This window comes from Sturnus vulgaris, chromosome 1 (genome assembly GCF_052056855.1).
Source record: "Sturnus vulgaris isolate bStuVul1 chromosome 1, bStuVul1.hap1, whole genome shotgun sequence".
NCBI classification, from domain to species: Eukaryota; Metazoa; Chordata; class Aves; order Passeriformes; family Sturnidae; genus Sturnus; species Sturnus vulgaris.
In genome coordinates this window covers 92,122,882-92,149,048 of record NC_142243.1, presented here as the reverse complement: position 1 = coordinate 92,149,048, position 26,167 = coordinate 92,122,882, and the positions used below count along the sequence as shown (strand labels likewise).

General features: G+C 38.0%; 1 protein-coding gene and 1 long non-coding RNA gene across 2 annotated transcripts in view; one reads left to right on the top strand and one right to left on the bottom strand.

The window, feature by feature from the left end:
- The window catches only part of MOCOS (molybdenum cofactor sulfurase), a 203,937-nt gene that overhangs the window by 128,975 nt on the left and 48,795 nt on the right, over nucleotides 1-26,167 (top strand). Inside the window, exon 6 of the mRNA XM_014880500.2 lies at nucleotides 24,941-25,140. Within this exon, the coding sequence (XP_014735986.2) occupies nucleotides 24,941-25,140 (200 nt within the window). The remainder of the gene's footprint in view (nucleotides 1-24,940; nucleotides 25,141-26,167) is intronic.
- LOC148225353 (uncharacterized) lies at nucleotides 15,852-19,564 on the bottom strand. Its single transcript, XR_015802667.1, has 3 exons — nucleotides 19,325-19,564; nucleotides 19,044-19,208; nucleotides 15,852-15,970 (listed from the first exon to the last, which is right to left on the bottom strand). It is a non-coding gene; the product is annotated as an uncharacterized LOC148225353 (long non-coding RNA).

The following is a 26,167-nucleotide window of genomic DNA, read 5'->3' as shown; positions in this document are numbered from 1 at the left end:
GTTTTCATAAATTCTAGCAACACTTGACAGTGATATGATCTTCCTTCTATACTGTATAAAGAAAAATTGGAGCAAATTGATTCTAGGTGAATGAGTAGACCAGAGGTTAGGTTGGGTGCTCACATTTGTGTTTGCGCCTGTTGTGGGAGGGAGGTGGAAGTCTGCCTTGAAAGGGTTGTTTTCTTTTTCAATATAGTTCACATAATCAGAAAATTTATTTATTTTCTTTCTTGTGGCTATATGTTAAGCTGTGAAACTCAGCTTCTAATTAGTAGAGAGCTGGGCCCCAAGGGTGAGTAATTTCCTTTCTAAAGTGCACTAAATGTGTGGGCAACTGAAAGCAACAGGTCAGAGCCTATTCAGGATGCTTCAGGCGCCTGTTTTTAATTTTTTACATTTAATTTTCCCGTTTTCCCTCTTGACATTAGTGGAAGTGTTGTTGTTGTTGTCATTTTTGTAGGGTTTTGAAACTGGTATCATGTCTGTTAATGGAGATGTCTTCAAATAATTTTTCAGCCCAGGTTCAGTTGGAACAGTTGTTGTTGTAATTTCTTTCTTCTCCAATGTTTTTATTGGCTGGTGTGTGAGAATATCTACTTTTCATTTCAATTTTAAGATCAATAAGGTCTTCTAGAGAGACATGAAAGTCAGATTTTACTTAGGCTGTGGTTTGCACAATCTGCTAATTCACCATTATAACTGCTGATTAAGTGATTAAGAGATTTCTGTTTCCAGACACTGCCCCCAGATCTTGGCCAGAGTTGATGCCCTAGAGGCTGAGTAGTCAGTGTGCCTACTTCTGAGCTCAGGCAGGTGGCAGCCCAACCTACTAACTGAAGTTTCATTCACCTGTCTCCACAAATAAAAATCACAAAACCCTCCAGCTGAATGCTTGAATTCACAATCCTTGTTAGGGCTGTTGGTGCCAGAGTTTGCCACTTCTGTCTCCTTTTCTACAGCCAGAGTGCTGTGTAGGCTGAAAGAGGCTGCTAAGCAGAGGCTTGAATTATGTCAATAGAAGTTAAAAACATGAGTAAGGTCCAAAGGCAGTAGAGACATAAAACCTCTAGTAATTTTGTATTAACATAGTATGGGTGAAGAACAGAAACTCCATGGACTATCTTGGAGGATAATGTGGAAGATACTTAGTGCCACCCTATAAATCAGATGTTTCTTATAATCTAAAATGTGCAATGCAGTCCTGATTGCCTCACCATGCAAGTACATCCACAGAATTTGAGGGTGCTCAGCAGCACAAACGAGTGCTCACATGAGCTCTCATTCACAGAGAATAAAACAATCAATGACATCCTTTAGGGATGTGTCTCTGCTTATCAAAACAAAAAAAAGGAAGCCTATGTATGGACTTAAAACCACAAACATTTGTGTAGAACACAAATCTCTATGTTTTCCCACATATCTTTGGTTTCACAGCGTTTGCTGTGTTTGAAGCATTCCCATATTGCCTGCTGTTCCACAGGGCATTTGCTATTCTTAGAAGAAAGTCATCAGCAGAATTAGACCAGTGTTCAAGAAGCAGGGAGTGGAAACAGGAAAAGAAACTGTGAGGACAATCCAATTGTTCCGATGCCACTTGATTCAATAAGAACAATAACATTAAAAGGATTTGGGGTCTGCAAGCTGCTGTTGTCTGAATAATTTAGCATGTGTGCAAAAGATCGATGAGGGGGCCTTGAGCTAGCCAAAAGGCACTGTTGATCTGGGCAGTCAAACTGCTGGGTACATCCAATTATTAAAAAAAACAATGAAGTTCAAACTCCAGAATATCTTTTTCTTGATTTGGATAATGCATGTTTGGGTTGTGCAAGTTTAATTGTGAGAGACCTAATGCGAAGATAATGATTACCCAGTTAAGTGAGTTGACATGTTTTTATTAATCACTTTCATTGAATTACTAAGCCACTTATAATACAGACTACACGACTAGTGGACATTACATTGATAACAAGTCAAGAAGGAATTCTTACCTTTTTCAAGACGTATCAGCTAAGCAAACTAGATAGCTCTCTGCATCCATCACATATTGACAGTGCAAAAGGTTGAATCAGTCTCACTGTAACTTGAGCAACCCCATTAAGGGGTGCATGATCTGACCCAACATGACAAGATTTTGCGAATAAACCATAACTTTTTCATTATGTTCTGAGATTTTTGCTCCTATAAAATAATTCTATATAGGTAGTTTTGTGTGTCTATATTGTGTGTGATTTGCAACTGTGTTTCATCTTTTACATTGCAACAAGCTGAAATATAACTGGCAGTTTTCAAAGCACTAGCTTTGACAGGCCTCCAAATTATTTCACTGTCCAACATGAAAGATCTGAAGTCATGCTGTATATTTAGCATTAGGTATTGTGAGATGGGTATGTGGCTGGCTTCCTGAGCTATGGCTGGAAAGAGCTGGGGAGGAGCATCTCTTGTCAGCTAATCAGGGGATAAAGGATCAGGCCAATGGCTGCATCCAGCACAGAAAGTTATCAAACTGAAAAAAGGATATAATTATTGCTTGTGTTATGTTTCTCCCTCACTATTTTATGTGTATAAATAAAATAAAACCCTAAATTTCCCCCCTTAGTTCTGTACTGGTATGTGAGACACTACTGCAAGGACCTGTGTCTGCCACATGCTGTCCTGTGGTAGGGCTGAGCCTGAGGTGCTGGGTCACCACTTGAAAAGGTGCCCTTGGTGTTGTGCAGTTCCTTCTTCTTCACCCTGAGCATAGGCACAACTGGTTCAGCAGAGCAGCTGTGCTGGAGGCCAGAGGCTGTGTGTTCTCTGGGTCTCCATTCCACCACAACTTGTGTTCCTATTTTTAACAAGTGCAGAAGATGAGGTTTCCTGCTAGTTAGCTGGTGGAAGCACAGGCAGTAGGAGTTTCAGGGTAGTATAACAGAACAAAGGAGATTCTGAAGTGCTGCCAAATGGTTAGGGGGCAGGAAGTACATCAGACATTCCAATTAGAAAAATGATGTTAAAAAGGGTAAGGGTAGAGGCAGCATTTTTGTTTAGTTTTGTTTGTTCTAGTTTTTGGGGGTTTTTTTCATCGAATTCCAGAGAAAAAACTTGCTGTGAGTTGATGCTCATAAAATCTAAAAGCAGTGGGAGGTCACAATTAACAGATTGCTGCAATTTGTGATGTGAAACAAGAAATACATTTGACTCATGGATTTTAGTAGCCCAAAGATGTTTTTATGTCATTCTTTCTTGTGCTTGTGATGTCTGATAATCGGCTAGACAGAATGAGATAAAGTGTGGTAAATTTTTTGCTAGTGTGGGAGCTGCTAGAAGTTTCTGGGAGAGAAGAGCATATATAATACCGCAGTAACAAAGTGCAAACAACATCAAGGGCAAATAACTCCATTAGAAAACAGAGGCATGTGGTCTTTAGTATAAAGCATTGCAGGTAGAGCAGCTCCTAGAATGAATGAGAAATATCAGGATGGATCTGAATAAAGCCCAGAAATGAGATCTATTACTATTTCTTTGAAGTCTTATTTACAACATAAACTCAGATCAACTGATGTAAAGTGATTTATGGCCTAAAAATATTAATGGAATTAGTACAGCTGAGCACCATGAGGAATCTGTCCACTGAAGTCTCCACCCACCCTGTAGAACAAGACCAATTCCCATTGTTGCATTAAGCTTGCCTAAGCACCATGCATCATCCAAATGGCAAGCAGTGACTAAGCAATGTCATAATTTAATGAATATTCAAACATAGATACATTATTTTATTTCTGTTGGCTTTTTAATTTTCTAATGCCTTTTCAAGGTCTGTGCATCTGGAAGGGAGAGGGAGACGTTTGCTCTTAGAGGAAAAAAAAAAGGCACATTGCCATTTCATTGCTTTGTGGAGGTTCGTAATGCGATTACCAAAATGTGAATAACAATCAAATAATGCAGAGGCTTATTCCCTATGGATAGCAAAAATAAATTTCAGTCAAATGTTTCCGGCAGAAATCTCAAATTTGTCATGCAAAGTACTTCTCTGCATTCAAACATAATGTATTTATGTGACTCAGAAACATCAAACATTAGGATAAATAGCCAGATTATAAGTACAGTCCGCTTATGAAATGATTGGAATAGAAGTGCAATTAATGAAACTGGCAGAATGGCTGTGAAGTAGTGTTAATGCCTTGAGATTTAAAGAAAGCATCCAGATCTGCTTACAGCACGGGGTGGAAGAGACACTTAGAGATTGATTGATTCTCTCCGTTAACAATCTTTGACTACCTTTTTGTTTTTGTGACTTAAAATCACATCAGAAGGAAGTTAGAAGCAATTTTTGCAAGATTCTCCTGGGCTCAAATTTTAAAGGGAATTGAGGCCTTAGGGGCCAAGGGGAAGAAAATTAGAAGAATGGCAACATAATTGATGCTTTCCTTCTACCTAAAAGCCAGTGGAACATGACATACTTTTAAAAAAGAAAAACAAAACCAGAAAATAAAATAATAAAAAAAACCCAAAACAAACAAACAAACAAAAAAAACCCAAAAACTAAAAAACAAACAAAAAATTAAAAAAAGAAAAACAAGAGTAGGGAAGAATGGTAAGTTCATATATCTGACAAAAGGGCTGCTTTGAACTTCTTATCCCAGCTGTCACAAAACCACTTACCTGGCAGAAGTATTCTCTTAAGTTGCTGCAGAATTTTTTTCCCTCAAATGAACTGTTGAGTTTCTGTCTCCTCACTTGCTTTCTCTGCATCCTTTTAAAGGAATGGACATAGTCTGAGATACCTGGATTGGATCTACTGATGTTTGTGAGAGGTTAGGTAGGAGTGGCATAAAGCATGTGAAATGGCAGGTTTTAATAATTGTGTGAGTCCTGTGTTTCTGGGGCTGAAGGGTGCATGTTTGGGAAAATCAACAGGAATAAGCATTGCCTGCTCTGCATTAGTCTGTGTGGATGTGGTTCTTTACTGGACAGATATTGTGGAGATGTGAAAACACAGCCTGTGACCAGTGGATTGATTTTACAGCAGATTTTGTCAGTTTTCTGTGTCCAGCAGCTAGTGGTGGTGGACTAAACATTTAAATTTTGTAAGGACCTTGAAGAGAATGTTCAAGCAGAGGTTGCTGAGGGCAACACTAGGTTCAGTTAGCACTGTCTGATGGCAGAGGCTGACATTACTTTTAAGCAGTGAGAAGTGCTGAGATGCATCTTCCTATGGCTGGAACCCCTGACACTACAAAGAATTTGTTGTGGCTGTTCTTACTGTTTAGGTTTTTTTTTCCCTGCTGGTCTTATTAATTATTAGTATATCAATGTGACTTGATTAGCAATAGCAGGAATTTTTGGATTTACCATATTGTACTATTTCAGGTACATTTTAATAGCCTCCTCCAAATAAATGTTAAATTAATCGAGTATTCAAACCTTAATTAAGCCTGCTCAACACCGAGGTTTTATGATACTTTGAATACGTTACTACCTGAGTAAATGAATGTATAAATAACAGACCTCAGGATGGATTTCATGAGCTGATGCAGGTAGAATGCAAGTCTGGGTGACCTGTGCTTAGTACTGAATTTTGAGCATGTGAAAGTAAAAATTTAAAAATTAAAAAAAAAAAAGGAACAAATGGGATTAGGACACCTATATTTTGAGGCTGTACAGGATTTATTGCAACTTATATAACCTTGGAGCTAGCATATCCACTTATCTACAGCCTAAAGATCTTTATGAGAAGGTTTTACAGGAAATAGACATGTTACTCTATAGTTCATCATAGGGGAGGGCTCCTCTATAAAGGAAGAAGTTCTGTTAGTCTCAGATTTTTCTTTTCCTGGCTGTAACAGGACCTGCAAATGTTTTCCTCTGGAAAACCCTTTATGAACCTTCCTCTTTAAGTCAGCAATAATGATTTCAGGTGTCCAAGCAACCTCTGTGCACTGAAGCTATTCTTCTAGTAAATGTGGAAAATTCACAAGGGCCACATGAAATGTTATGAGTTGGTATCTTACACTGGTGATTTTCTTTCTCCCAGAAAGTTCATATGAAGTCCTTATTTGCTCACATACGAGCTTTGTTTCTATTTGATGAGCCTCATAGACTACAGCTAGAAGGAAAAGTTGGCAGTCCTTGTCCCCCAAGCAATGCCCATGATGGTTTGTGATAAGGCACATTCACATAAGGAATTGTAAGACCTTCACTTCAACTGTTAAATCCTGAAACTGATTTTCCTTTTGTTTGTGTGTTGAGGCCAACTAACAGTCTACCAGATCTGGGAAAGGTAACTCTCGAAAGAGCTGAGTCTTCTGCAAAGCTTCTTGATGACACCGATACAGCCTTTGCTTGCAGATGTATTGGACAGCAATGTATTTAGTAACCAAGTTACGTTCTGACATTTAAATTTTATGAAATTTAAACTCTTTTTGGAAACGTGCCATTTCTGAGCTTTTGGGTTTGCTTTTCTTTTCAAAGAAACGTCATTGATCTTGTACCTAGAAAATGTAGATAGGCTTTCTTTTATTTTAAAAGATACTAGTTTTTATACATCTTGTTAAATGCTGTCAAATAATAATGAGATGTGGAGGTTTTTAACTTTAGAAGTTTTCAGAAGTTAGAACTAACCAACATGGTGAGTTTTTCCATTACATCACTCTGAAAGTATTTGGTGGAAAGACACTTCTCTAGGACAGTGAGTTCTTCATCTTCAGCAACTGCAGCAACTTCCTTAAAACCTGTTTATAAGATACTATGTCTGTTCATGGCATTAACTCTGTAGTGATTTTTGAAAATTTTCACTTTACAGGAATTCCATCACTTTATATTTGCAATTCAAATCAGAAATGCTTTTTAATATGTTAGAATTTCATATATAACAGGAGTTCCATTTCTTGAGCAGTTGTGTAGAAACCCTGCTTTCCTTTCGAAGAGACTGAATTTTATAATACAGTGAAGAGAGTCATAATCAAGTCTGGCTGCTCACAGGTTATTAAAACTGTTAGTCACTGTGTCCATATAAGAAAAGAATGAATATATCATTGAAAAACTAAACTAGCAGCATAAATAGGCAGGCCTTTTTGCTTGACTGAGTCCATCTGTCTCTTCTAGGCCCACAGAGGGACTAAATGTTTTACTCAATGGAATGAAGAAAAAGAGCTCTCCCAGTTCAAGGTTGAAGGCTTTCTGGCAAGTTTTTTTGATGTTTATGTGGAATTTCCTCTTTTTCAGTTTGTGCCCATTGTCTTTTGTCATTGTCACTGGGTGCCACTTAGAAGAGCTTGGCATATTCTTTACAATCTTCCCTTTGGGTATTTATGCACATCAAGAAGATCTACACCTGAAATACCTATTCTTCAGTTCCATCTCTCTCAGCTTCTTCTCATATTAGAGATGATCTAGTCCCTTAGTCATATTTGTAATCCTTCACTAGACTCACTCTACTACATCTTGGACTGTGGAGCTCAGGGCTGGACACAGCACTGCAGATGTAACCTCACCAGCTCTGAATAGATAGGAGGGATAACCTTAATTAATGCAGCCCAGGATACCATTTACCTCCTTTGCCATGAGGTGATCAGCTTTGTCCACTAGGACACCCAGACCCTTTTCTAACAAAGCTGTTTTCCAGTCAGTCAGGCCCTGACCAATACTGGTGTCTGGGTTTGTTCCTACCCAATTGCAGGACTTTGCATTTCTCTTTGTTGATCTTCATAAAGTCTTCTTTACAATTCTCCGGCTTGTTGAGATCCCCCTGATTGGCAGTGCAATCATTAGTTGTATCATCTGGAAATCTGTTGAGTGTGCATGCTGCCCCATTGTCCAAGTCATTAATAAAGTTTCTCAATGGCAAAGGACTTAGTATCTGCACCTGGGGTACATCACCAGTGACTAGCTTCCAGCTGGACTTTGTGCCATTGATCACTGCCCTCTCTAAGCCTGGCAGTTAAGCCATTTTTCAGTTCCACTTCATTGTCCACTTATCTAACCTATACTTCATCAGATTGTCTGTGAGGATTTTATGGGAGAGAGTGTCAAAAGTTAATAAAGTCAAGATAAACAGCATCTGCTGTTCTTCCCTCATTTGCCAAACTGGTCATCTCATTGAAGAAGGCTATGAGGTTGGTTAAGCATGTTTTATTCTTTGTAAATCCATGATGATGACTATTCCTGATCACCTTCTTGTCCTTCGTGTATGAAAACAGTTTTTGGACTCATTTGCTTTACCACCTTCCCTGAGACTGAGGTGAGGCTGACCACTTGTAATTCCCTGGATCTTCCTTCTTGCCCTTCCTGAGAGTAGGAATGACATTTGCTTTCCTCCAGTCCCAGTCTTTGGGAAATTCTCTCAATCACCATTATCTTCCAAAGATTATCAGGATTGGCCTTGCAAGCAACAGCAACCAGCTCCATTGGCATATGTGGGAGCATCCCATCAGGGCCCATGAAGATGTTAACACCCAGTTTATTTTAAGGGTTCCATAATATGATCCTGTTCCACTGATGGTTAAGTTTTCCTTGAACTAGGCTTTTCCTCTGAGCTGAGGGCTTGGGATTCCTGAACGCAAGGCTCACCTTGAGTCACACAAGACATTGAGACCTTTTCCCTTTTCTGTGTCCTTCCTTAACAGGGCTTCTGCTTGTAGAAATCTTTCTTGTTACTGGTTACATTCCTTACCAAATTCCTAATTGCATCCATGTGCGTTCAGACCATGGCTCTGTGTTCCTCCTGGGTGACCTGGTCCTGTTTTCATCTTTCTGCTTGTGTTTTAGCTTAGTGAGTAGCTCCTTGTTCATTCATTAAAGTCTGCTGCCTTAACTATGTTTCCTGCTTGCTGGGATGGACCACTCCTGAGCTTGAGGAAGGTGATCCTTGAAACCTGCTTTTTTTACCTGAAATTGACTTTTTCTTGTCAGATTAAAACCAAATTTTTGCAGTTGCTAATCCTAACTGTGCTGGAGAGAATTTCTGAAAAGCTGGATAAGGTCATCAGCATCTGGGTAATACCAGGCACTTGGGAATGTAGACTATGTATCTGCTTCAGAAATTATTTTAAACACTACCAAAATTTCTCATTTATTTCCATGAGCACAGAATCAGGAAGTGGGTTATTCTTGTGGTTCATGAGATCATTGCACCATTTGGAGAAGAATCAATCTATGCTGCACCTATGGGAATGGTAGCAAGGGAAGAAGATGAAGCCTGTAAGCTCTTTATGAGCATAGTAAAAAATTATTATTGAAACTAATCTTAAATATTTGAGTTTAGCCCTTCCTGAAAAAGCTATCAAGGATTTAATAGAAAATAAAAGCTTTTCTATTACATTTGTAACCCTATGCTAGCAATTAGAAGAGAATTATGAACTGGATATAGAATCCCATATGAAAGCATGAAATGCCTCCAATCTCTAAAAAGGAAAAACTCTCTCTTAAACTATCTGGACTTCCACAGTAATTGCAAGGCAGTCCAATAGATTTGACTTTACTAGGTTTTTCTATAAGTAGTCTCTTACAGGCATATAGCTATTAATGATATTTAATTAATTACTGCCAGGATTGAGGTCTTAATGAAGTTTTTATTTTCAAGCAATTTAAGAGGCTAGTGCTGAAGCAGTAATTTCTTTAAGCAGAATATCTTCATTTTAGAGCAAACTTATTAAACCTTTATCTGCAGTACACACCTGTTTATCCATCAAACTTAAAATTTGTTATGTACATCTCCATAAATATGCTTATGTCTCTTTCACAATTTTTTTTAAGTGTCTTGCTAAAACAAGCCCAGAAGTTCTTCACAAAACAAGTGTTTTCATCTCTGTTATTGGATTTTAGTATTTCCCTCAGCAAACAATACTTACAGAGATATGTTTTATGTATCGATTCTTAGCAAGAAGTGTTTTAGATCAATGCTAATTTTAAATTGTCAAGGTACTGAAGAGAAGCATAGCTATAACATGTTAGTAGTCAATGGTTTTTCTGTGTTCTACTGCCATCAGGAAGTGGAATTTATGGGGTATTTTTGTTTGTTTGTTTGTTTTTTATGGAACAGCAGTTCCTAGCAAACATAAAAGTTCAGAAATGTATATTTTGTTCTCTCTCTGTATCATCTGTGTGGTATTCCAGGTGTGCTTTCCACTTTGGCATATTTAGTGAGCTACACATAAACTAAAAGAACATTCATAATTTAAAAAATATTATTAAATCATTTATCTCTGGGCCTTTAAACAGAATTCCTTTTCATCTCCAAAAAGATCAGGCTTTAAAGTTAGTTAAAGTTTTGGCCTGAAAACTCAAATACCTGGTTTCATGTTAATAAATACAATTGTCATTTACATTGTGTCAAATTTCAGCAGTTGCAGTTACAAATACAATTTTTGAAGAGGATTAATAAAATGGGGGGAAAGCTGTTGAAGTTTACAGAGCAGGGAGAGTTTTCTGCAAGGCTGTAGAGCCAGGAATTCCTATAGCTTGTACAGTTCTGCCTCACAGTAGCAGTGGGAGCTGAGTAGTTGGGTCGTTCACTCAAAGCCAGAAGATGGGATCAACGCCATCCAAAGGGGAGCCCCCTCTGGGGGGCTATAATAGCATGGAGAAGGCAGCTCTTCAGGCGTTTCATACGTGGGAGAAGGTGAGGTACTTTTCCTCAGAGATGCCTACCACATGGCATGGCATTCATGTTGAGCTGTGGATGGGAGGATTTGAGCCTAATTAAACAGTAGCTGTTGACCTGGCATGTTCTGTAAATAGGCATGACACCATTTGATACTTAGCTGTGGTCTAGCATCAAACAGTTCCCTTGAACTGCAGATCCGAGGCACAGCTCAAAGAATAATTCTATTTGCCTGCGACAAGCCAGGGACCGGCTGACAGAACAAGTAGCATTAGCGAGGGTGGAGACTGCCAGCATCAATAATGATTATATGTGCTGCTTCTGCCTGTGATGAGCTGCCAGCTTGTAAATGCTGAACAATTGAGTGACCTTGGACAAACCAGTCCCAATAATGATACAGCGTTTGTTTTAATATGAAAGTGACAAGAAGGAAAAGATCACAGTGTGTCTCTCTTTCATGCAATCCCTCATCTCCAAAATGGATGCATCTCATGTGACTTTAATAATTCGTTTCATATGCAAAGCCTCTTTCTCTGGTATTAAGAACATCTTCATTTCAAAGCTTAGAAAAGTTAAAGAAGACTGAAGGCTGGAGTCAAGAAGGGAAGATAGTTCTTATACCTGCAGTGGCTGTCACCTGCTTAGCGATAATAAAAATACTTTCTGAAATTTAAAACTGTGCTTTGTCTCAGCCTAGGCACCTGCAAGCTTTTTGTATTTGGGAGCAGTGGCAGGAGGCCTGGCCATGGCTGTCCTGAGGCTCTGCCTGTGGCCCATGTGCGTGAAGAGGAGGAGGAAGAGGCATGGGATGAAAGTGGCTGCCTTGGCACAGTGTTTCCCCCAGTGCTGGCAAGCCTGGCCTCAGCATCCAGGGAGCTCAGTGTGGCCTCATCCCACCACCGGGCTCTCCCTCCTGCCCGTCCTTCTCCTGGTGCCTCCTCTGAAGGCTTGGCAGCCCCTCGGCAGGCTGGGAGTTAATGTTCTCCAAAAGGATCTCCATGGCTCTTTGGCATCCTCTGCCTCCTGAGACAGCTGCTCTCGGGAGCTGGGCACCCCAGGGCTCTGTGCTCCTTCAATCGCCCCAGGACTAGGGTGCAGCCCTGCAGTGTCGTGGTGGTCTCTGGGCATCTCCTGGCACCAGATCCCAGGCCCTGCTCCTGGCGCAAGTGTCCTGTGGCAACAGGTTCTGGTGAAATTGATTATTTTCTTTAATAATGTAGAAAAGCTGGAGGTGAGTAAGAGGGGGATCATGGGAATAAAAAGGATGTAGAGTCTGAGAATCTTATAAACTGGAATTTTTAAATTGAGGGTAGCAATACCTATTCATTAATTGAATAACATCACAGGCATTTAAAAGCTATATATTTTTATGGCTGTGTTAAGTGGTCTTAAAGATATATTTTGCTCTCCTTTTCATAAATTAGTCTTGATAATATCTTCCTGTTCATGGAAGCAGAAATTCTCAAAATCTGTCTCTTGGCATTTTGCCATTTTGTGGCAGTAATAGATCATTCTCTTCTGACGGGAAGAGTTTTAAAATAAATGTCAGCCCAACAAGCAGTTGTGTGAAACAGGCTGATCCAGCCTCTGTCTTTGGGTCAAATACTCACTGTCTCTGCTACAAATGAAATAAAAAAACTAAAGAGGTAAAGTCCAATGGGATGCATTCAGTTAGCATGGAAGAATTTCAAAACACTTTGAAGGATGGACCTGCATCCCAGCATCACATAGGATATGGAAAAATGTTCTTGCTGGTTACTGCAGGAGAGCTTTACAGCTGTGGAGGATCCTGTCGGCTTTAATAGGCTCTGAATACATTACTGACTAAGCTGGCTTACAAGCAGCTGACTTTAAAGTGCCTGATGCCCCTGACATACTCCTTCATCTCTTTCCTGCCTGTAGATGAAGAGACAAAGTCTGCAGGAAAGTCATACCAGCGTTGCCAAAAAGCCAAAATAGCTGAGGAGTACAGTGATGTGTTTAAATTCTGTCTTACAGAATATTTTCAGAAAAAATTACAAACATATCACACGTACCCAAGTTCAGTGAATATTATCCATAAAGAGCTGTGAAAATGAGGGGGAAAAAAGAACTGTATGAGATGTGGGAAAAAAATTAATCCTTTGTAACAGAGCTCATCATATGTTACAAGAAAGTGTGGTATGAGTTAAGTCAAAGCTTGGGAGTTGCAGAAGAAAATAAAGACTGCAGTTGCTGTCTCTGGATATTGAACAAAGTGAGCCTTCAAGGTTCAGCTTTTAGTCAGAAATAATCAACATGCTGTCTTGTTACTAACACTTCTTGTTATCTGCTCTGATAAAGAAGGATCTAAGCTTTTATATTAAATCACATACTGAACTTGACAGCATCATTCCGATAAAGAAAGAAAAAAGGAAAGAGCTGTAATGAGTACGTTTGGCAGGATGCACATTGTCAAGGCCTCAAAAAGAAAGGTTTTTATTATGTTGATTGACTGATTGGTCTGACCTTACAGGTGAGTCAGGTCTCTGCAAGACCATGAAACTAATTTTTCTGAGCCTTCCTTCCATTTATAGTCCCTTCCTTTTTCCTTTTCTATTCTATCCAAGACAGGTGACATGTTTCAACACAGCTTCTACTGATCCTAAAAATTCTGTGATTCATCATAACTTCAGGATGTTAATCAATTTATTTTTTGCATGTTCAGAGATAGAGAAGGAAAGAAGCACTTGAGCCGGCATTTCTTTACTTATCAATTAATTTATTTGTTCTCCAGCTATACAAGGGGAGTTTTAGTCCTGTGAAACTTCTATCTTCAGATGGCATGTGAACTCTCTGGGACATTAGAGAGTCTCTCTCTAGATCGAAATGTGTGGTTTTCTATCACTTCTTAACACTATGTGGAAGTTTTGATATCGGAATAGCCAGGAAGAAATTAAGAAAAACAGACAGAACATAATATTATTAAAAAGAATTAAGGGCAAGAGGTACGTCACATAAGCCTCCTCATACTCTGGAAAGCATGGATGTCGAAGTATCTGAGAAGACAAGAAAAAGGAAAATTGCTAACCGGTGTAAAAATCCTCCTGGGGCAGTTCCAAACTGCTGAAGTTTCAGCAGCTTGCTGAAGGGGGACTTGCTGTGTAGCTGTCACTACTGCTTTGTCTCTCCTGGGGAGTTCAAGTTGTCTGCCTGCCATTACCCTGAAAGGACACCTCATCCTGCATCTTCTGACCTTCTTTTACAGTTTGTATTGATATAATCAATAATACATATATAAATATATGTATTATTGATATAATACATAACACATATATATATGACATCATACATATAGTATTGTAGTTCTGCTTTGAGAAGACTCTCCGGTGAGAGTTCTAACAGGTATTATAATGAAAGGGAAAAGGGTCCCATATCACAATCCAAGCTAATATCATCTGATAGATGCTTCATCTGATCCTGGTGTCACTTTTGGTCATCCTAGAATAGAACAACATAGTAAGGTCGATGTCCTTGCAGTTGCCTTTTGGTCTAAGTGATTCAGGAAAATTTCTCTGTTGAAAACTACTCAGTAAATTTAAACCGTTTATATTAAACATTGAAGATATTCTTGAATTCTTGAAAATTATTGAGGAGTTTCATGGGAAAATGCCACTGAGTAACAGTAAAAGATTTTGGAGATGAGAACCCACAAAACTGTGGAGCTGTTACTGTTCTTGTAAAAGGAAACAGGGCTGGTTGTTTGCATATTCTTTCCCCCTTATCCTACCCAAGAAGGCAGAAAGGTTTTGGAGTGGTAAGTGAATATACCAGTTCTGCATGAAATGCCAACATTAGTGTGCTAATGCTTGGTACATGCAGCCTTTAAGTGCATTGCCATGCATTTAAATTCACAGCTCTTATTTATACAACTTTTCCTGTTGGGTTTGCAGTCAAATGTTTGAACAGTTTGATTAATCACTCCACTTCTAATTGGTCTAAAGTTTACTGCTGCTTTGAATTAAGTGTCTTCTCTCTCCTGTGAAATACCTCAGCAGGGTGATATAATTCCTGTAGGATCCTCACCTACATATGTAAGACCACCAGAGGTGTGGTGAGGCCAGAAAGGTTGAGACAATAAAATATTAGAGGTTGAATCAAGAGAAATGCTAGAATCTCTGGCACCCTGAGACAGCCATTCCGGTTAGTTCAATTCAGACAAGAGTATCTGTTGTACTTAATAAATGAAATAGACTAAGTAATAATCTTTAATAGCCTTAAGTAATTTCAACTGCAAACCAGGACTCCTGACTGGTCAGCTAGATACTCCAAAAGAAGACAATGTTATTTACTGGGATGTCTTGTGTGTGCTATTGCAGCCATTCAAATTACCTCATGTATTGAGTTAAGCACCTTTCAAGAAAGAAAAAAAAAAAAAAAAGAAAGAGATGAACATATTTCATCAAAAAGTTTTGTAATTCAAGGCTAAGGTATGAAAACAGATTCTTTTGTCTGAGGATGGCATTTGCATATCTCATGTTGTGCAGCACCTCTGGGTAACCAAAGGTCACAGAGCTGAGCATTGTGCCAACTTTCCTTGCCAACAGTAGTAACACTCAGTGCCTGTTAGGCATAATAGCCATATACAATGTGAGTCATTTCTGAGGGTTTCCTTTTCAGGATGAATAAGAGGCTCTTTTCATGGTCATACTTTTCATTTACAATAGTAAGACTGCACTTGGTGGGGCAAGAATGAAAAGGAAAGTAATAAGGATTGTCTGTGTATTTATTCCCTTAAATTGCTTCTCCCCTGAATATTTTCATTTACAAATAAAGGCATTGTAGGTATCTTTGGAAAATATGCTGCATAAAAGGAAGAAAGAAATGCATGGTAGGTAATACCAAATAATAACAAAAAAAACCCAAAAAACAAACAAACAAACAAAAAAACCCAAACAAGCAAACAAAAAAAGCAAACACAAAAAAACCACAAAAACCCCCAAAAACAAACAAAAAAAACCCCCATGAGAAGAGCTGCTGTTTCTGATGTTTTCCTTCATTAGCCCTGATAGTGTTCTTTAACATCTTAAAATATAATTCTCATAGAACAGTCTGAAGAGCAGTAGCCACTATTACCACTTTGGTGGATTTGAGAAAAAGCATTCCAAAAACTGAGAGCTCCAAAGAAACCAGAGAAATAAAATACATTGTTTTATTGTTATGTGTGGTAGCAAACTAGAGTGTGAAGCTCCATAAGGGAAGACATAAATGAATCTGGGCCCTTCCACATCTCATTGTAGCTTCAACCCTACCTTGTAGGAAGAGAACCTTTGCTGGTTTGCCTTTTCCTTGTTACCTAAAAATGGAATTTTATGAACAGTGCCTTGAGCTGGATCTTCAATTCTAAAGCCTTGCTGTTGTAAGAAATACCTGAAATGGAAATAATGAGGAAAATGTGTTTTTTCAAGCCATTTGTTTACCCCTTATTACAGAACTGCAGCAGCCTCTACTCTTTTTCCCTTCCTTCTGCAGAGCTCAGAATGTAATGGGTGCCATGGGAAAAGGCCAGGGCTTCCTCAGTGCATGCTGCCTTGCTTCTTTTCCCTGTCAGTGGCTCCCTGTGTGTTGGCAGCACTCATCCTTCACCAGTGCCTTGCCCACATCAGTGTTTTCTTTTAACCTTGCCCGAGTTCTTCAGAGGCAGTTCCCGAGCTCACTGTAAAGCTTGATTTACAGCATGAGACAGAAAGTGGTGCACATAAGAATTGCTCATGTCTTCAATACTTCAACTCTTCTGAACTGAATCTGAAGTACAGATTTTGACTGATTTATAGTGTTATAACTTATTGAAGCTGATATAAGGCCAAGAGTGGCTATTTTTTTCAGAAGCACACTACCTAGTCTTTATAAGGAAGCAAAAACTGCAATAAATTACATTATAATATTAACATTTTCTACCAAAGATTTCTCTTCTAGCCTTCTGTTTAGTAGATCTGCTCTTTGAACTTACAGTTGAGTAAAATACCTATTATAAATACCTAAAATACTTACAAATGTTCAGTCTTAATCCAGCACACTTTCTTAATTCTCATCAGCCCCTTGACATGGAGACCACACAATCTTCTAGGTGCACTGGGTTTCAGAAGCTCAGAGGAATGAGCAGTGTAATAAAAACCTCCCAAAAGTTAATTAATGCCAGCCAACACTGCAGGACATTCTGCTTATAAAAAACCTGGTGCTGTTTTACAGGAGTGGCTATCCTTAAGAAGTACTGGCATCTCACTTTTATTGCATGAACTCTTGAGAACATCATTGCTGAAACCTGTGTGTTGAGAACATGTAACACTGGGCCAAAGTGGCCACTTTTTGCTCTCATTTTATCCTTTCCCTGTCTGTGAAATCCTTTGTGTGTTGACACATCTCACAAGCTCAGCAGTGAACTTCAAGAGGTCTGAGCCTGCTACGTCCAGTCAGGAAACACAGCCACAGGAGGGAAGGTGTGTCAGTGGGTCACCTTTTGGTCCTCAAAAGAGCAGTAACTGATGTAAAGCAGACTTAATGCTGTGACCTCAGGGCAGATTTTATGTTAGCTATAGGTCTCTCTTGTGATGCTAGTGTAGATAATTATTAAAACAACATTACCCTGGTTTAGAAGCCTGGGAGAAGGCCTGGCGTGATTCAGTTTAGCATGAGGTTCCAGCATTCAGAGCACTTTTTAATACTGACTGCATGCTTCTTAATGATTAAGACATCAAATTAGAGAAATTTCAAGGCAGTTTTTATAATTCATTGTATTTGCTTTATTACTACTGTTTCTTTAATAACACCTTCCTTCCATGGTAGCTGTTATTTTTATTATAATAACAGTACCAGCAGAGACCTAGTCTGAAAATGCAAAACAAATGGCAAAGCATACTTTAAGGATATTAAAAATATATGAATGTCAATAAATGCAAAATTTCACTAAGAAAAATATTGTTCTTTTCATAAAAATGGATAGAAATTATTTTACTAACTTCCTGTATTCCTGAATGTTACAAATAGAGAACGGGAAAATCGAGTGATTTTTTTTTTTCTTGTTCCATCATTATTCAGCATCATGCTTCAAGATTCGTCCTGTGGAAACTTTTCTTTTAGTGTATTGTGATTCTTGGTTTAGTTAAATGAACTTGTGGTATTTTCTGTATTGCTATGATGGGAAAGTTCTGTGGAGCCTTAGAAAGAGCAGGATACAAAGGCTACACAAGAGCAGAGATGGAGTATCCCACTACTTCGTATGCTGGCTGGAAAAGTCTAGGTCCAGAGATTGCCAGGGAAAAAGAGTAAAGGTGTCCAACCAAAATTATGAGTAGGGAAAAAGCTGTACTGCAAATCAATATGCTGCCTTGGACATCAAAGTATTTCACTAAAAGAGAGATTCCAAAAATGTTATGTTAAATGTTCTGCTAATACAAAACCTATAGGAAACTATAGGAAAGTAGAGTCAAACCAATGGATACTGAGATGTGAATTCTGGGAGCATTAGCCATTCTTCTTCACCTTATGCAGGCAGGGTGAGTTTTGAAGCAGAACAGATTTATATCCTAGCAAGGCTTTAGACTGGGATCTGTCATCTTAGGAAGGAGAAGAAGGAAGCTGTCAGGATTTTCAGAATATTTTAAATGGTTCTCTTGATGCTGAGGGAAAAATTTCTTCCCACAACCCCCTCCAACAACTGGATTTCTCTTTATATCCAGTGTATTTTTGGTGCAAGTTGCTTGTATCCATTGGTCTGCTCCTCCTCTCAGGGGAAAATGAAAACAAACAACCCACAAAACTGTAGAGATGTTAGAAAATCGTGATACTGTTAAGTAGCACTGGTAGCTGGGTCTTACAGAATAGTTATTTTTTGGAAGAATTCAACATAAGTGCAGATCTGATGATAGTATTAGTTTAGCTGAGCAGATAACAAAAGTTCTCCTCCAGCTATGTTACAGTAGATTAGAAAGTTGCTCCTAACTCAAATAAGTAAGTTAAAAAGTAATAAATAATTGTTCATGAAAAATTAGGATCAAATTAGTCTTATTAGCTGGAAAACATAAGACTTACTGCCTAACCTTACATTTTCTAAATTCCCATTATATAGCTGTGAGACAAAGAGCTTTATGCTCTGCCTTATATTAGCAGACTACTTGTGGAGAGTTAAAAATTCGAGGGAACAAGCAGCAGTTATGCTTCCACATGCTGATTTCAAATTGTTCATAGCAGGCTCCATTAAATGAAGGACAGAGACATTTCATAATAAAGCAGAAAACTGGCCTGTATGTAATATTCAGGTTTCTAACAGCTGCCAGGAGAATTCATGTGCTTTTATAGTACAAGCTTCTCTTGCATTTTGTCCTTAAGATGACAGAATCATAAGCAGAAGTTGTTCTGGTGGACTGATAAAAACCTTGGGAGATATAGCCTTTAGAGGTAAAATGTGAGTATCACATAAATAAATACTTTAAGGGATGATACTCACAGAAATCTCCACGGGCTCATGTCGTCCAGCACTCTAGAGGTGGAGTTTGAATGCTGCTTCCGTGAAGTGTAAGAGGCACTCTGCCTTTTTGAGAAAGACTCCCCAGTCATCTTTTAAGTTGCTGGTTTTCTGGTTTGAAAAGTCATCCTGAAATTATTACCTCTGCTGAGAGTATGACATGGGCACATGGAAGAAAAGAAAGGATGGACAGAATTACATGCCCTCCCCTGGCTCAAAAAGGAAATCTCGTAATAGCAAACAGTAAATTAAATGTATCTTACCTGAAGCTTATTTGAATTCTTAGATAGCTATTAGTCCAAGAAGCAATTAACTGAAATTGAATTGTACCTGTAATTAAAATATTAACTAAGAAAAAAGGGAGTCAGACAGCTGGCATGTACAACTTTCATGCAGCTCCCAAAAACTTTTTTTAAAAGGCAAAGTATTCCTCATTATGATGTTTGAAAATTAGGAGCTGCTTCTTTCAGAATGCGCTGCTCTTTTTATTTGGAACAGAGACATCGAACTCCCCTCACTGTGTGAAAACAGAATTTGAATTAGCTGCTCTAAAGAAGTGGGAGATGGGGCATCAAAGAACCTTCTGTTCATTAAGATAAAGACCAAATATGTGTTTCATGTTTGGTTTCAGTATAACATTCCAAATAGAGGATTAAGCAGTTGCTTCCCACAGTCTTAAACTATTGAGATGGTGTGGGAGAAGGAGGAGTATAAAAGGATTTAAGCTATTATGCAAAGAATTAGTGTTGAGAGAGTAAAAGGTCCCCCTATTACCCATTGAATTCTGCATGGATTTAGTTGTGTTGAGAGTGTAACATGGCTCTCTGTTTTGGACACACAGAAAGTACATAATTAGGTTGCAGGAGTCCATCTAAAGTTTCAATCTGGACACTGATCTTGTGGAATGGAATCTTGCCAGTTGATTATGTACTTTCAAACCATATTATGTACTTTTCAGGAAAAAAAACCCATAGTTTCATAACTGAAATTTTCTTTTTATGTAATTCCTTTTTTTACATCTTAGCCTTAGAAAGAAGCCTGCATTATTTTTGTAGAAGTACCAATAATAACTGGGGACACAGATTCTACCCTTGCTCTCAATGCAGTCACCTTAGCTGCAGAAACAGTCACAGTCCACCCCACTCTGTGTTCCCCAAATATTTATTACATATGTTTTATGATCAAGTTGATTGAACTGATTGTGTGAATCAGAGTGAAGGAGGTTTTTGCAATCTGTCCAAGCCTTATGCCTTTTCTGTGAGTGTGGATGATAGATATTTTTATGAATTGGCTGGTAAGCCATTTACAGTGGTTTATTTTGAATTAAATGGATGAGATTTGGTAACAGTTATGACCAATATTGCAGTTCTCTTACATCAGAGGAGCTCTTTTCTGTTGACACCAAGGAAACGTTAATGTATTATTTGTAATGTTCAAGTTCCCTGAGTGGCTTTTATACCCTTAGTTCTGTTTTAAAAACTAATGTTTAGTTCCTGTTAGACAACTCATAAGGACATTTTCATAAGTTAGGGTTTTTAAAATATATATATATTGCTTACTTTATTGTAGCTGATTAGGAATTACATTCATTTTTTCATATATTTTTCCTTTAGACGTCTGTAACTCCTCGCTCTGGGAAACAGGCAGTAGCTAGATTTGACTTTACTTTGGGCAGCTATTCTCATCATTTAAGGGGCAAAACTCACCAGGAATGGGTATATTTAATATTTTTTTGGAGAAGCTCTGCCAAGGGATGACCAGTCAAGTTGATTATGTTTTCTTCTCTTTATTTTCTTGTCATGTATTGTATTTATAACATTTCAGGGTTGCACTTTTGGGGCAGGGAGTTGGATCAGCTTAAGAATATTTCATTTTCATGTTTGCAGCATTCTATTTAAAACAGGCGTGCTAAAGAATAGCAGTGGTTAGAATACATTGTTTAATGTGATTTAAAACTGAAGCACTCAAATCAGCAAAAAATTCCCAAATTGATCCTCAAGAGATTTTTAGTGGGAAGAATATCACTAAATAGGAGATGGACCTCAGTCACAGACATTCAGTTCTATGCAAAAAAGAACACCAAAAAAAGCTCAGAAATTAATGTATGCTTCTTCGAGGAAGTGAAGGAAGGACTGCAAATGTTTGACAGGATTTCCAGCTTCCATGGCTTCATTAGCACATTGACTCACCAGTCCTGCGTGGTGATCTGTCTCATTTGGGATTCAGCAGAAGGTGGCTACATCTTGGTTTCACTCCATGCTGATTGGTTTTCTGAGATTTCAGCTCATTATTTCTCTGCCTTGTTGCTACCTATTAGGTGATGCTGACAGATAGTGAATCACATTGATCTTTCTCTTATCCAAAGATACATGTGAGATTGGATTTACTGGAGTGATAGAGAATTTGTCGCGCTTAAACCTCAATTCCTGTAGCTTTTTCACACTGAATTAGAACAATAACTGTATATTTGTTTTATGTCTCTCTTCTTCCTTATCTCCAGTAGTTAGCTTCTCACAATAAGAGAGATAAGAAATGTATTTGAATGCAGATCACAGAGGTTTCTGAGTACAGCCTGAAAACCTTAAGCACCAGAGCTTTCATTCTAGAGGCTCATTTCTAGTCTCTGCTTTATCCTAATCGCTTTATTCAAAATCTGTTATAGGTGTTGACATACACTTATTTGTCTCCAGCTCTTTCAGGAAGAATAACATTTGTACATTTGGGCTGCTGAAATCTTGGTTCTTTCAGAGAGTAGATGATACTCCATTACATGTGTGCAATTATGTAATGCAAAACCAGTTCCCTGTGAGCTCAGAAGCATTCTTCACTGAATACTTATTGGACATCTGTATATCTCAGACTTATCTGATTAGACAAAATTCCACTGGAAAAATAAAATGTTATTCTATTCTCCATAGAACAAGCAGCTAACAAGACAGAGGTAATGCAAATACAAGATGTTATCACCAGGCAAGACAAGCAGTGGATTTACTACACCACCATCACAATTGTGAATAGTTTGAATGCACACAGTTTGTACCCTCTTGTAAGTGTGACATAACTTCTCCTTCTCTTCCATATGACTTAACTGTCCCACAGTCTCTTTGGAGAGGCATATGCACGCATTCAATTCCTATGGAAGAACTGACATCATAAATTTATCTGTGGGTTATCCAGTGCAGAATTTTCCATACTTGAAAAGTATTAGTTTCCATAACAATATCCAGACTGAGGTACAAGTTGGGATGGCAGGTCTGAGATGGTGCTGACCTATCTGAATGCTGTAGTGTGCAAACATGCATCAGCAATATGAGGTGTAACAGCATCTCCCATAGGTTTGCTAGAATACTTTGGCAAGGAGGTTTGTACAAGCTTGCTTTGTCAATCTCTTCTGCTCAAAATGTTTACCACTGCAAAAGTATATGACAATCATTGGGGCAACAATTTGCATGAAAAATCTGGTGCTACTGGGAAGAAGAATTAATTAAATGATCATGTCTGGCTTAATGTAATGTCAAAAAATAACACATGAAGACAAAGTAATAAGGGGCATATTAATCCACACAAATGCAGAAGTTTCTCTTTTAACACAGAAGTCCTTACAGTTCTGCTATAGGAACAAGTCCCTGATGAGTGCAGGTGGTGAACTGTGAGCATTTTTTGTGCTGAAGGACCACCTAGATGCAATTCACCTTAATGAAATAATGCAGCTGTAATGAATAAAATCCCTAAACTGAGAAGGAGTCAGGCCACTTGAGTCCTTCCTAGCACCTTCTTGAAGTGAAGTATCGATTTTTCTGAAGTGTAAGTCTTACAAAAGGCTTATGGTGTGTTACTACTTTTATTCTTAAACAGAGATTTGTTCTAGGTTTTATTTTCTCTTGCTTACATTCTTGTCCCTAGAGGGGAGATGAGGTAAGCACTGGATTTATGTAATACACAGTATAGATAATTTTGTTGGACAAAATAAAAATCAATCACAGCTATTTTCTGAATATATCCCTTTTTCTGTCAGAATAAATTTCAGATTGTTGGCAGTTTTTCCACAAGGTTTTCTGTGACATCAGGCCTAATTACCACCTATTCGCCTACATAAAAATATGGGACCCTGGCAACACAGCTTCCTTTTTCCAATCACAGGGCAGGAAAGCAACTACAGGCTATTGCATTTGGATTTGTCAGAATAAATAATTAAAGGACTCATCAGCTTCTCACTCATGAACAAGGAAATGTGATTAAGAAACTTTAAAGGAGAATAGCTGAAAACAATATAGAAATGATAGCAGGATGATTGCTCTGAATGAGTGACTGAAACTTCTGAATAAGAGATTTCTTCAACCAGGCACAAGGACAGTGCTTTAATCTTCTATTAAAAGATTCCTGTCAGTTTGGAAAAGCTCTGAATCAGGAGATTAGACGCATCTCAGAAGCTGACAAGGCAGTCACCTCTTAAGACAGCTACTTTCTGGCAATTGCTCAGAAATAACTTTTTGTGTGTGGTTTTGGTTTTCTTTTTTGCTATTTCAAGACTCTTAACTTCTACTCAAGAATGACTAGAACATTTCTGACTAGTCAATCTTTTATTCTCAGCAAATACAAATCATCTTTCAGACCAAAATGTTCTAGAGATGCTTGCCAAGTTTACTGTGGGTAACATCTAGAAATTGCACTGATTAGCTTCTGGCACGCTTCCTTGCAAGTGCTTTGCATGTTAGTATCTCATTAAATGTCTTATTCCTCTTTATTATTCTTCAGCACCAAAAAAAAATTTACTTCCACCTTATATCTAATCTGTTACTAAGCTTTTAACGTATGCTTTCCCAATTTATCAAAAGGAGATAGCACATAATAGAGAAACTAAAAAAAAGGGAAGTAACAGATGCTGCTGCAGTTCTTCTGCATGTCAGAAGAAATATATCTTATTTTTTCCTTTATATACATTCATAAATAACACTCTCTTTTTATATATCACAGCACAGAATTCAACAAGATTATAAAATTTCAATTCAAGTATGGAACTTCCCAGATACTCAGGTATAAAAGTAATATGCACAGAAGTGTGAGATTCATGGCTACAAAGATTGATTAAAAAAGGTAAAATAAAATGTGAAACATGCTCATGAGCATGAAATAGGATACTCAGCATTACAGAAAATACTCTGGATCTAAAACCCACAAAGAAAAATGCTCTTCTACTTCAGGAGGTCTTTGGTGATTCTTTACCTGTTTTTGTTCTTTCCACATGATTTGGACCCACCGTGGTGCAGTGTATAGTGCGCATAATAGAAGCCCCTTCAATGGGGACATCTAGCAAAGACACAACCTCTCCTCAAAGAGCAGAGATGTTGAAAAGATCTTCATCTGTCAGGAATTCTCTGCAGTTCTCTCTTCCAAACTGCAGTGAAGCAAAAAAAAGAAAAAAAGTGTCTTTATGCTTTTTCCTAGCCAAGTCCTGTGAAAACTTATCTATAAAGTTTCTTCTATAGAAAGAAGTTTTGGAAGAATAATTCTTCATTATTTAAGTGAATTCCTTGTAAAATGACATTTTTATTTTGCCATTACATTTAGAATTGTATTATTTTTAGTTTTATGTATAGGCTGGAACAATATTTTCTAATCTTCTAATTCCTGTAAACCATTTCAGTGAAATTTTAGCTTTCTACAGTAGATTAACTATAGATAAATCCTTGGTGCAACAGTGCTTCTGAAACTTCTACATGAGGAAAGAAACATTTGAAAATTGTATATGCATTTAAAGACACAAAACTAACAAATTTGTGCTAATTGCCTCACACTAAGCCATTCTGAAAAATCATCCTTTTTTTAACATTGACCTAAAAATAATGCACCTGACATGTATGTGCACTTTTCTTTTGTAGGTGGAATGGAGAAAATAAAACAGCATACCTTTGCATTAGCTCACTACACCTATACTGTTCTGTCTAACTTAAAGTATGCCAATGGTGCTCCTGTAGTACGTATTTACAGTGATACAGATTTCAGCAATCCTGATGTCCAAGGTCCAATCATTAATTTTAATGTGCTCGATGAAAATGGAGAAGTGCTCGGCTTTTCACAGGTATGTTTTTCTCTTGTCTTAACTTGAGTTTATGGTTGTATTTTAAGCATGTTCATGATGAATTCTTTGTCCTAAAAGAAATCTGTTATTCACAGTAGTCCTTTCTGAGGTTTTGAGTTTGTTTCTTCATAGCTCTGCGCCGTATATATGCACCATTTTTAAAGCAATAGAAAGAGAATCCAATAAATAATACTAGCACCTACAAAATACAAAATACACAGAATAGCCAGAGGCAATATCTTACAGATTTATTACTCCACAAATAGGAAGTTTGGAAGTGGGCTGTTTGAACAGAATACATTGACTAGGCAGTTTGGTTTTTTGCTGGCTTCCTTCTTTAGAGTACTCAAAATTGGGAACTGAAGAGCAAGTCTGGAAAAGCTGATGAAGAGACTGCCTTGTAGCTTTGACATACAAGTGAAATTAGATCTCAGATTATTGCAGTCACCAATGAAAGAGGAGTTCTCTTTTCTCTTCAGCTGTAACATTACATTCTTGTAATATTCCTGAGGAACCATGGAATAAAGTTGAATGATCAGTGCAAAGAGTGAGATTCAAGCTCAAGAAATCCTTAAACGCTGTCTTTCTCAGCAGCTTTTTTTGTAGCTTTTATCCATCAGGTATACCACGTATCTTTAAGATGAAGTTTCATCAGGCTTTTGTCCCTTGAGCAGAGAGTGACCACAATTGTGTGTATGGCTGGGCACTGTGTAGGCCATGGGTGACATAGGGGACAGTAGCTAACTTGCTCATCAGCAGAAGGCATAAAAACCAGAGTGTTCTTGTTTTGCTTGCTTCTTCTTTTTCCTTGGCTTCCTGAGAGAATAGGGTAGTGAGGGGAACATGGAGATACGTCTGTGAGAATACAAGAAGAAATCTATTTCTCACAAGGGAGAATATAAGTGAAGCTCTTGTTTTGTAGCCTGCAAGTGTGGAATTTTACATTTTTGTAAGGCATTTACCTGATGAACATGAGATTACTAAATGTAGAGTACTCCACAAGCTCTTCTTCACATACATCTTTTTT